Raw genomic sequence first — 12,415 nt, 5'->3', positions numbered from 1 at the left:
AGCCCAGGGACAGCCTGTGTGAGGGTAAGTAAAAGTACTGCTACTAGGGTTCCAGTTTATACATGTAGGAATTTATTCCATGTGGATGCATTTGAAATGTTTCTTTGATCAGTAGATGTCTGCAGACAAATTATCTCAGTAATGAACTTGTCCTAGTCTTATTAGGGTGCTTTCAAAATAAAAGAGACTAAAATAAAAACCATGTGCAAAGATCAGCTAGATGAAAGAGCTAATCTTTCCAACAGTGTTTCAAGCAAGATTAAAGCTAATGTAGACAATTTTATGGAATGATCATAACCGGGGATGAATCTTAGATTTACCAATATGATCCAGAAAGTAAGGTTCAAATCAAAACAGTGGTTTCTGAGCTGATCTGCTGGGCCAGTTACATTCAAGGCAGAGAGGTCAGTCAGAGGGTTATGGCAGTTGTATTTTGGGATCCCAAAGAGACAGGCGTGATAAGTTTTCAGGAAAAAACACAGGACAATCACGGAGACTTTAACTGTTGTTGTTAGTGCCAACAATTCAGGTCCAGCTCATAGCAACCCTGTGTGGGATTTCCAAGGAGCAGCTGGTAAGTTTGAACTGCCGACCCTGTGGTTCAAATCACCCTTACAGTTTAGGTTGAGTGCTTATCCTACAGCACCATACCAGGACTCTGGGCCTTAATAGGAAGAATTTTTTAAGAAACTGAAAAACTGCATTGGTTGAAAAACTATCCAGGAAAATTGCACTAAGAAATTTTTTTCCATCCTGACAATGTACCTCTCACTTACAGGATAGATAGCAAGGACTGTCTTAGGAGAATTTCATTAGGAAATTTTAGCCTGCCCACCCTGCAGACTGATCCTGCCCCTTCAGACTTCTTTTTAGTTGAACACAATCACAGTGCAGACCCTTAGGATTTTGGAGCAAAATTCTGCCGTTCTGTATAGGTAACTGCTTTCCTTTTGAGATACAGTCTTTGACTTTTTATTGGGCCTTAGTACAGACTCAATACATAACCAAGAATCACCAAGTTACTACTTGGCCTGATCTGCCCATCACGAACCTGGGTCTTGTCTGACCCACAGTGTCATGAAGTCCAGCATGTACAGCGGTACTTCATTCTTCAGTAGAAATGGTTTGTACAAGGTTGGACTTGAACAGAACTTGAAGGTACAAGGAAGTTACACAAGGAAGTGACCCACCTGCCCATGGTTTCCACTCCTGTCACATTACCTTCCTTCTCGCAGTCTGCATCTGAGGCCTCATGGAAAGCTCCTTATGATCACTGGAATAAAAAGGACACTGATGCTTGGTTTATAGATGGTTTTGCACAATATACAGGCACCATTAGGAAGTGGGCAGCAGCGGCACTGCAGTCCCTTTGCCTCCCTAAAGGACAATGGCGAAGGTAAATCCTTCCAGTAGGCAGGATTTCAGGCAGTACACCTGCTTGACTTGTTCATTTTTCTTGGGAGGAGAGATGGCCAGCTGTGCAATGATCTATTGATTCGTGGGCTATATATAGTCAGTTGGCTGGATGGTCAGGAACTTGGAAGAAACAAGATTGGAAAATCAATCCAAGGAGGTGTGGGAAAGAGGTATGTGGACAGACTGCTGTGAGTGGACCCAAGAAATGAAGGTATTTGCGTTTTGTGTGAATGCCCACCAAAGAGTGACCTTAGCAGAAGAAGATTTTAACAATACAATTGACAGGATAATATACTCTGTGGATACCAGTCATGGTTTTTGCCCAGCCACTCCTCTCTTGTCATTGCCAAATGGGTTTTGCATGAGCTTAGCAACACAAACTTCCACTCACTCACCAAGACTGACTCGTCTGCAGCTTCTGCTGAGTGTCCAATCTGCCCGCAGCAGAGACCAACAATGAGTCGCAGTATGGAGCCATCCCTTGGGGAGATCAGCCAGCAAACTGGTGACAGGTTGATAGACATTTTGGGTATGAATTTGCCTTGTCTGCATGCATTCCTTTTCCTCAAACTACCATCCGTGGACTTAGAGAATGCCTTATCCACAGTCATTGTGTCCCACACAGCATTGTCTTGGAGCAAAGAACTCACTTCACAGCAAGTGAAAGGCAACGATGGACCCAGGCTCATGGAATTCACTGTTCTTACTATGTTTCCCATCATCCTGAAGAAGCTGGCTTGATTGGGCTTCTAAAGACACAATTATGGTGCCCGCTAGGCGTAGTTCTCTGCAGGATTAGGGCAATGTTCTCCAAGAGGCACTATGTACTCTAAACCAGCTTCCTCTCCTAGTCATTTCATTAACCATCCTCATCAACATATAAACAAACAGCTCTGGTAGCTCTCATAGTTAAAAAACAAAAAGACTTGTCATCTCCTCCAACCACTCTTCTACTTTATGCTTCATTTCACTACAAAGTACATTTTTTTTAACTTTATGTGCCATTTCCACTTCTTGAGACATTTAAGATTTTCAAGAGTGCTATTTTAATGGATTTGAAAATCAGATTATAGGGCTTTATGAAAGAACAGGCGATGAAGAAACCAACACAACAAATATAAGTCATTTGATAAATTGGCAGTTTTAATAAAAAGGACGCTAGTGGAAGGATGTAATGAAATAAGCGATAGGAATACAATGAGGCCGTATATGTATGTATATATATACATGTTGTTATGGGCCATTGAGTTGGTTCCGACTCAAACCCTGCATAGGATTTCTGATGCTGTAAATCTTTGGAGCAGGAAGCCTCATCTTCTCCCTGGAACAGCTGTCAGGCTGAAGCTGTTGACTTTGTGGTTCACAGTCCAATGTTTATCGTATGGTGCCACTGTACTCCTATATATATGTATGTGTAATTCTGTAGGTATGTGTATATATATGTATTATGTGTGTGTGTGTGTATATGTTGTTAAGTGCCGTCGAGTCAGTTCTGACTCAGTGACCCTGTATAGGGTTTCCAAGGAACAGCTGGTGAGTATGAACCACTGGCCTTGTGGTTCAAACCGATCTTGAGGTCCAGTGCTGCTTTATCCCACAGCAATACACCACGACTCTATGTGTGTATATATTTATGTATATGTATATATATGTGTGTGTGTATGTATACATATTGTTGTTGTTGTTGTTAGGTGCCATTGAGTCATTACCGACTCATAGCGACCTAACACTGCCCGATCCTGGGCCAACCTCACTACTGTTGCCACGCTTGAATTCATCGATGCTGCCACTTGGCCAATCCATCTAGTTGACGGTCTTCCTCTTTTTCTCTGACCCTCCACCTTAACAAACATGATATCTTTCTCCAGTGTCTGGTCCCTCCTGACAATATGTCCCAAAGTATGAGAGACGAAGTTTGGCAGCCCATGGCACTATCAGTATTCTCCTCCAGCACCGTAACTCAAAAGCATCAGTTCTGCGCTCTTCCTTATTCACTTTCTCATGCATAATGAAGTTATTGAAAATACCATGGCTTAAGTCAGGCGCATTTTAGTCCTCAAGTTGACATCTTTGCTCTTCAACACTTTAAAAGGTCTTGTGCAGCAGATTTGCATTAACGCAATACATCATTTGATTTCTTGACTACTGCTTCCATGAGTGTTGGTAGTTGATCCAAGAAGAATGAAGTCCTTAACAACTTCAATCTTTTCTCTGTTGATAAGAATGTTGTTTATTGGTCCAGTGGTAAGGATTTTTGTTTTGTTTACAATGAGATGCAATCCCTACCGAAGGCTGTGGTCTTTGATCTTCATCAGTAAATGTTTTAAGTCCTCTTTACTTTTAGCAAGCAAGGTTGTATCATCTGCATATCGCAGGTTGTTAATGAGTCTTACTCTGGTCCTGATGCCACGTTTTTCTTCATATAACCCAGCTTCTCGGATTATTTGCTCAGCATATAGGTTGAATAAGTATGGTGAAAGAATATAACCTTGGCACACACCTTTCTTAATTTTAAAGAATTCGATGTTCCCATGTTATATATACGTGTGTGTGTGTGTATGTGTGTGTGTGTGGAGAGAGAGAGAGAGAGAGAGAGAGTTCTGGCATGGCACTGTGGGTTAATGCGCCAGACTGTTAAGCCGTTTGATCTGCAAGGTCGGTGTTCAAGCTCACCAGCTGCTCCTCAGAAACCCTATACAGGGTCGCTGTGGGTTGGAACCGACTTGTTGACGGCACTTAGCCAACAACAATAGATCAATAGATAGATATAGTTGTTGTTACATGCCGTTGAGTCGATTCCGACCTATAATGGCTCTGTATAGGATTTTCGAGGAGCAGCTGGTAAGCTTGAACCGCCAACCTTAGAGTTCAAATGACTTTGCAGTCTGGTGTATTAACCCACAGCACCACACCAGGACGATACACATACATATATGTACTTGTTGGGGAGCGTGGTATCTCCGTACAATAAGCACTACTCTGCGAACCACAAGGTCCATGGTTCAAGCCTGCTGAGCCTTTTGCTCCCACAAAAATTTAAAACAGCACTCCTAAACAGGGTCAGTATAAGTTGGAGCCAACTCAGTGGCACTTTAAACAACAACAATATTTGTTATCTGTTAGTTAGAAAATGTGCAGTAATGTAAATATCCTGATATTCATTAAGACCATGAGCTTTGGTATTATACAGTCCTGGGTTCAAATCCTAACTCCACTCTTTACTAGATAGCTAACCTTGAAAATATCACTTAGTTTCCCTGGACTTAATAGGAAAATAACTTATAGGATTATATTAATAAAAGAGTGTACATAAAACATGCCTGGCACATAACAAATTTTCAAATCATGATAGCTGTTAATGTGATAATCACCATTATTATTAATTCCATGCGAACATAAGATCCTGTGGCTGATTCTTTTGTTGTTCCTGTTTGAGTGAAAGTTAAAGAGCTAATCAATTTTCCATTCAGAATTTGACACACATTTTGTTTCATAACATTAGTTGCAATTCACTCTGTAATAGCACTCCATCCACTTCCTCCCAGGCTTCCTGTATCCATCCATTCATCCTTCCCTGCCCTGTAGCTTTCTGAGTTTTGTTTGAGGGCAAATGCTGTCATTTGGTCTTGTATAGTTCTGAGAAATACATTTCTCCCCAATGTTGTTGTTCACTTTATAGACCTGTGTGTTGTTTGGCATGAAGGTGATCCCTGGGGGTGAATTCAGTTCAAGATTTGAAGACTGTCCAAGGACCACAGTCTCAGGGTTCTACCAGTCTCTTTCAGACCAGTAAAACTGGTCTTTTTATTTTTTTGGATTTTGTTCTACATTTTTTTCTGTCCATTCTGACCTTCTGTGGCCCTGATCTGAGTGGTTAGGAGTGGTAATGGCCCACCATCTAGTTTTCTGGTCTCCAGGTCCTAGGGGCTGTGGTTCACATGGTTCACGCTAGTCCTTTATACTAATTGTTTCCTTGAGTCTTTGATTTTCTTCACTCTTCACTCCAGACAGGGAGAAACCAATATTTGCATCTTAGATGGCAGCTCACTAGCTTTTAAGCTCTCAGAAGCCACTCACCACAATAGGATATAAAACATTGTCCTTGTGAACTATGTTATGCCAGTTGGCCAACATGTGTTCCAACACTATGGTCCTAAGCCCCTTAGCCCAATGATTCATTCCCTGAAGGCATTTGATTAGCACTAAGAAGTTTACCTAACTTTGCTTCTGTATACATATATGGACATACTCATATTTGCAGCACATATAAAAGCATATGTAGGAATATTCTCTGCAGACTTACATAGGTTCGTGGATGTAGTCCGTTCATCTTCCCATATCTTTTTGTCTTGTATGGCTGCATGTTTATCCATTCTTAGACTATTGTTTGCTATTAATGTTATTTCAGGATTGCGAATGCAATAGTACTTACCTTTGTTGTCTGTAACTCTTGTGCACATCTTCAGCATTTTCCTTTGCATTGGTCACACTATGCACTGTGCTATTTACCTCCCTGTTGTATATTACCTTTTCTTTCACCCTATGGCTCATTTTTTAAAGGCAACCAGCAACTAGAGAATAGCAGGATTTCAGAAAGGATTAGAAAATTTTAAACCCTGCTCTGTAACTGAATCAAAAGGCCAGAAATATTCTGGTATTGGAGGCAACCAGCTGGCATCCCCTGAGGCATCAAAATGAAAGTTGGAAGGAAACATGACAAGATGTTTAAGCACCACAAGAATCTAGGAATTGAGACATACACTAGACCAGCGCATTCGCTCCCACAGGATTGTTAGTGGGAAAGCACTCGTCTTTGCTTCCTGGTTTTTTGTTTTTTGTTTCTTTTTTGTATTAACAGGGTTTTGAACATTAAAAATTATTTATGCTATATGTACAAAGCAGTCATTTAACATTGGATATAACCATTTCACATTTAATGCTTTCCAAATAAAAAATATTGACCCTAGGTGCTATGAAGGATGCAGAAGATGATGTCTCTCATGGTACCCGTTTTAATCATGGTGTTTGTTTTTCGTACATGTAGGTCTTGATCAGCATGCAGCTGATGTCTGGTGACCCATGCTTTAAAACGTAAGTTGATGCCCAGTAAGTGGGTTATTTCTCTGGAAGTATTTTTGTGATTTGCTTGTGTAAAGTTTTTACATTAATTGATAGTTGACAATCCAATACCAGTGATAACAGGGAAAGGTTATCCCTCTCCTGGAAGACTGGCCTGGCCCATGTAGAAGTTACTACTACCTATTACCAAATGGTCGAGTCCTGCTGTGGCGTTGTACTGCTAACCACAAGGTCAGATATTCAGACCCACCAGCTGCTCCTCAGAAACCCTATACAGGATGGCTATATGTCAGAGCTGACTCGATGGCACTTAACAACTTCAATAGCAACATTACAAAATGAAGTACTTAAGTTATGGGCCTTTTATCATCTTCAGGTTTTGAGTGAAACCATACAAACTAAAATTTTTATTTTAGCATTTGTGAATTTATTATGGACTTTCCTCAGTAAATCTTTATTGAGTGCCTTACTATGTGCTGGAGCCCTGGTTTGGCACTGTGGGGTAAAGCAAGGTTGGTTTGAACCACAAGGTTTGTGGTTCAAACTCACTAGCTGCTTTTGGGAAACCCTGTACACGGTCACTGTGAGTCGGCATCAACTTGACAGCAGTAACAATAACAACAAATATGTACCAGGTGCTATTGTAGAAACTCAAGAAATAGCAGTGAACAAAATAGACTAAGTCCTTTCAAACATACCAACCAACCAATATATAAAATATAATGATTTGTGGTTAAGAGAAAAATAAAGCATCTTGGTAAGAGGACTTCAGTAAGGGGGAAGTATTTTATATAATCAGGGAAGACTTCTGTGGTAAAGATGACATTTGACCAGAAACCTGAAGGAGGTAGGAAAATACCTGGGGAAAGATCATCAAAAGTAGAAGGTACAAGGACAGAGGTCTTGAGGGAGTACCTTGGCTTGTGTAAGTAGATACAAGGAGACATTGTATCTAAGTCACAGTGAATGAGGAAGAGGGTGGTAGAAGATGAGGTCATATGATTATCTTTTGACCATTGTAATAAGTGGGTGTACTTGTATTCTCAGTAGAAAAGAAAGTTTCTGAAGGGTTTGGGGCCAAAAAAAGTAAAAGTATATGACCAGTAAGCAGGGACTTGACAATGTGTGGGAGCAATAAGCATGGCAAAGTCAGAAATGTGGAGATGAATTAGGAAACTGTTTCAGTAATGCAAGCAAGAGATGATGGTGTCTTGGACCAGGCTGTTAGGAACACAGAATGGCATGAAGAATTCTGGCTTGAGTAACTGGGAAAACGGTGTTTCCATTCACTGAGATGAAAGGCTACAATAGGAACAAATTGGGAGCTTAGATTTTAGACATGTTAAGTAGCAGTTGGATTTATGAGTAAGGAAGTCCTGACTGAAGATACAGATTTTGACATCATGACATCATCAGCACATAGATGGTAATTAAAGCCATAAGTAAGACTTGATGAAATGACGTGGAGAATTAGTATGGCTAGAGAAAAGGAGAGGCCTACAGACTGGTGTGAGGCACTTCATTGTATAAGAGGTTGGGGAGATGGAGGAGAGCCAGCAAAGGAACAGCCAATGAGACAGAGGAAGAGAGAACCCAAGGAGAATGCTCTCCTGAAAACCAGATGAATCAAGTGTCTCAAAGGGAAGAAGTAATCGACTACATCTGTACGACTGAATAAGTAAGTCAAGTTCAAGGAGGAGTAAGAATTGACCTTTGGATATGCAGTATAGAATGCTCTTAGAATAAAAGAATCTTGAAAAATTGGAGATAGTATACACCATTCTTATGAGGAATTTTGGTGTAAAAAGGAACAGAGCAATGGGGTCTTAGATAAAAAGAGGCTATGGGGTTGTGGTGCAATTAGTTTATGTGGCCTTTCTGGCTCGGGATTTGCAACTCTCCCACAATGATTAATTGGGCCACGATCTGCCAAGTAATTGGTCTGTTTGCTGTCTGCCTAAGTGGCTGTAAGGGATTGGTCAGTTTGTTATCTACCTAAGCGGTTTAATAAGATTGATCAATGTACTAGCCATCTAAGAGGCTTACATCTACCCAGTATGATTTGTTGTTGTATGATCCACCTAAGGTATTGGTCAGTGTATGATTCTGCTAGGAAAGCCATGCATGCTTATATAATTGGCCAAATCTCACAGAGGCCCTGTAGGGACCTTCTGAACAACAAGAACATGGAGAGGAGTGTGTCCTTTGGACCTGGTGTTCTTGTACTGAAAACCTCCTAGACTCAAATAAACGCTGGAATGTGGGTCAAGGGCTGTATGACTCAGCCAGTAACACAGAAGTCCAGAAGGGGCCCAGCAGCAGAACCCACCCAGAAGAGACTCAGTGGCACAGAGAACAGCCAGGAGGATGTCAAGAGTGGTAAGTTGACCCACTGAGTAGTTGGCAGTGGTAGACAGAGTTGATCCACAGAGCAAAGCTAGACACCTTATAAGGAGGAAGCAGCCACAGCCCAGGCCCGAACAGGCAGGCACTGAGCAGAGCTGGCAACAGCATGGAGCCCAAGCTGGCCTGCCTTTGCCGAATGAGAGCTGTAGTACCAAAGCCAAGAGGAGTCCTTTCCAGAGGGACCCTAGAGCAGGCCTGTCCTGAGAGGGCTGATAGGTTGCCAGCAGAAGCTTGGGCAGACATATACGGGGGTTGTCTATAAAAGTTGTGCCTCAAGAGCTGTCATGGTGCCAGCCTAGACATGACACTGGCCCAGGGTTGTTCCAAAGCTGTTGTTGATATTTGGGCCAGTAAGCACAGGGTACCAGGCTAAGCCAAGAAAAGCGACACAGAGAGGCAGAGAGAAAGAATGAATACAATACAGCTGTGCCACATCAGACTTGAGCTAACTAGAGAGACATCTGCTCACACTTGTGCCGCAGTGTGCCTAGCCAGTGGCACAGAAGTCCGCATGATAATTTGGGAAAGGTGAACTGGTTCCCTTTTACACAGAAGTGGGTTCCTCTCTTACATTGCTAAGTGGGAGTATTTCACCTTAAATCTCTTCCTGTTGTTTACTGTTTGCTTTCTATATGTAATCCATTTCTGTTGTTTACTGTTTACCTTCTATAAGTTACAATGATAGCTTTCAATTGCCAACACTTTATAAAGTGTCTTTGTGTCTACAACCCACCCAATCAGGTTGGATAATAGAGTCCTTATCCAACTCTCATGATTGCTTGGGATTTAGAGTACAACCTGTGTGTGTACAGTTTAAGGGTTTTGATTTTGTTTTTTAAGATGGGAGACATGATAGTAGATTTTTATACTGATGAGAGTGGTCCAGTAGAGAGGGAGAAGTTGATGATGTAGAAAAGAAAAGGGACACAGCACAGTATCTTTGGACTGTCGAAATGGAAGGGATCTAGTACCCATTTATCCATTGTAATTGGATGAAGGCAGGGAAGATGGCTCCAGATGCAAATATAAGAAATGGGAATATATGGAAGCTTTCTTCTAATTGCTCTTAATTTCTTTTTTCTTGAATGTTTTATTGTGAATTATGTGATAGTTTACATGGAGAACATTAGTTTTACATTCATTCTATCATATGTCGTCTCATTGCCATGGTTATAATCCCCCCTAGGTCTTCAGCACACAGTCGCTCTCCCTCTCTGGATCTAAAGTCTCGAGCTGCTCCATCGCTCCACGTCATCATCTCTGGCTCCATTTCAGGCATCACTGCTTCTCTGGGTAGGGTCCCGCTCTCTGCTCTTTTCCCTTGATGGTCCTAGGGACCTCTGCTCCTAGACTGAAAAGTTAATCACTCCCCTCCTTGCTATAAAACGTCTACCTTTACATTTCTGACCCTCACAATCAGTCCTGATAACAATTATTCACTATTGTATCACAAGAGACCCGTCTGCATTTCATTGCCTCAACCCTGCCTAGTCAGATTGACTACTACTCACTGGAGATTCTACCTTCCTTCATGCCCTCTGGATCTAGGTTCCCTCTTGAAAGCTTGTAAGCCAGTCACTTCTTGCCTTTGTAGCTCCCCAGCCCTCATTTTGGGTAGCCAGTATCCAAGTTGCCCATCCCTGTGTGTGGAGGGGGTGGGAATTATTCTTGCTGTAAGGACTTGTTCCCCTTTTTGTAATTGCTCTTAATTTCTTGTTGAGATAGGAGCCAAGGTAATCATTAGAGAGCAAATATGGGGAAGGGGAAGATGGAGGTGAAAGTATGCGGAGAGAAAAGAGGTTGTACAAGACCCTTCAGAGAGTGGGAGGGGGAACTGATGGGTAAATGCCTATCGGCAATCTGGAAGGCACTGAATAAATTTTAAAAATGAATGTTCATTCGATTTTAAATATCTGCAAAACTATATATTTAGAAAAGTAATGAAAATATTATTTCTCTTTACCTAAGTTTATTATAGCTCTTTCCCTAACTTAGAAAGCAATATCCATATAATTCTCTACTTGCATATTGTTTATAAAGATGAAAATGTATTTTTAATTCAAATAGATTCGTGATTAAAACTATGCATTTTCTTAACCACTTATCTTTCCTGTATTGCCTTCCCACCAACCACAATTTCCTGCTGTTTTCTTTATTTCCTCCTCTCTTAGGACCAAACCATTTTTGGTGTACTATGTCTGATTTCTCAGGTAAACTTAATTTGCCTTTCTAGTAGAATCAGTTGAGCATTAAACAAGAGAATGAAAAGCAAAACCTAGCAGAATGAGTTCACCATTCCTTCTGGTGGCTTTTTTTATGGATACCTCCTCTCTGACCCCTTTACTGACATTTTTTCTTCGCTTGTCAAACTCAGATATTCAGGCTGGAGTAAATTGAAAATATATCACCTAATATTCTGCTGGAGTCCTGGTGTGGTACTGTGTAGGATAAGCATTGGACTGCTAGCCACAAGGTCAGCTGTTTAGACCCACCAGCTGCTCCTTGGAAACCCTATACAGGGTCGCTATGAGTCAGAACCCCCTCAGCGGTACTTGACAACAACAGTATTCTACTATATTATCCCCATAAATGTAACATGGCAAACCTCGACAGTTCAGATTTCTAGAGAAAGACTTTTATAACCTATATGAATAAACAGGCTGCGTTATCCCGAAACACACAAAAGTATTTCTCAGTAGAATCAAACTCTCAATAGTTTATATCCATTCTGCAATTGTCAAAGGAAAAGGGAAACTCCAACACATCCATGCACTTGCACATACTCAGCATGTATTAAATTGAAATTTTTAATTGAAAACATTTAAACAAAATGTTTGAAATTCTTCTTAGAACTTAAAAGATTATTGGAAATTATCTAGTTTGGTGATTTTTTTTCTTCTTTTCTATCAAAAGTGTATACCCATAAAACCCTTTGCTCAAATCTATTCTCAATCCCCGTATGAAAATTGCACTACTAAGGGGCAAGAAAGCAGATCCTATCCCCTGCCTACATCCAGAGTCTCTACAGGAGCTTCTTGGAGCCAGTTTTAAAAGCTGTTACCCATGTTGTCATTTAACCAATGTGGACCCTAAGGCACAGAGCAGTTAGGTGATCTGACTGAGTATCTCTGTGTAGAAGGTAGTGTAAATGACTGCTGGGTGGCAGCGTTCTGTCTACTGTTCACTCTACTTTTATCTGTCTTTGAATTTTTCATAATAGAAAGTTTGTAAACATTTGCTAGAGAAGCCAACAAGAGTTTTATTAGATCCTTTGCATTCTCAGATTTCAGTTCTGGTTTTGATATTTTATAACCAGAAGTTCTGTGACATACATTACATACACTTTCTGAAATACGAATTTCATATTTTCTGTATGTTCTCATAAAGATTTACAGCCTCAGAAACTGTATGAGCAGTTTTAGGTCCTATAGGGTCACTATGAGATGGAATCAACGTGATGGCAATGGGTATGAGCCTTATAAGGAACCCTGGTAGTGCAGTGGGTTCAGTATTG

At 40.9% G+C, this 12,415-nt stretch overlaps 1 protein-coding gene across 1 annotated transcript in view; it reads left to right on the top strand.

The window, feature by feature from the left end:
* Positions 1 to 12,415, top strand: part of FAM102B (family with sequence similarity 102, member B) — an 80,591-nt gene that overhangs the window by 54,330 nt on the left and 13,846 nt on the right. Inside the window, exon 5 of the mRNA XM_006865981.1 lies at positions 6,461 to 6,507. Within this exon, the coding sequence (XP_006866043.1) occupies positions 6,461 to 6,507 (47 nt within the window). The remainder of the gene's footprint in view (positions 1 to 6,460; positions 6,508 to 12,415) is intronic.

The sequence above is a fragment of the Chrysochloris asiatica genome, unplaced genomic scaffold (genome assembly GCF_000296735.1).
Source record: "Chrysochloris asiatica unplaced genomic scaffold, ChrAsi1.0 scaffold00085, whole genome shotgun sequence".
NCBI classification, from domain to species: domain Eukaryota; kingdom Metazoa; phylum Chordata; class Mammalia; order Afrosoricida; family Chrysochloridae; genus Chrysochloris; species Chrysochloris asiatica.
The sequence above is the reverse complement of the archived record's forward strand: the minus strand, read 5'-3'. Positions and strand labels throughout refer to the sequence as shown.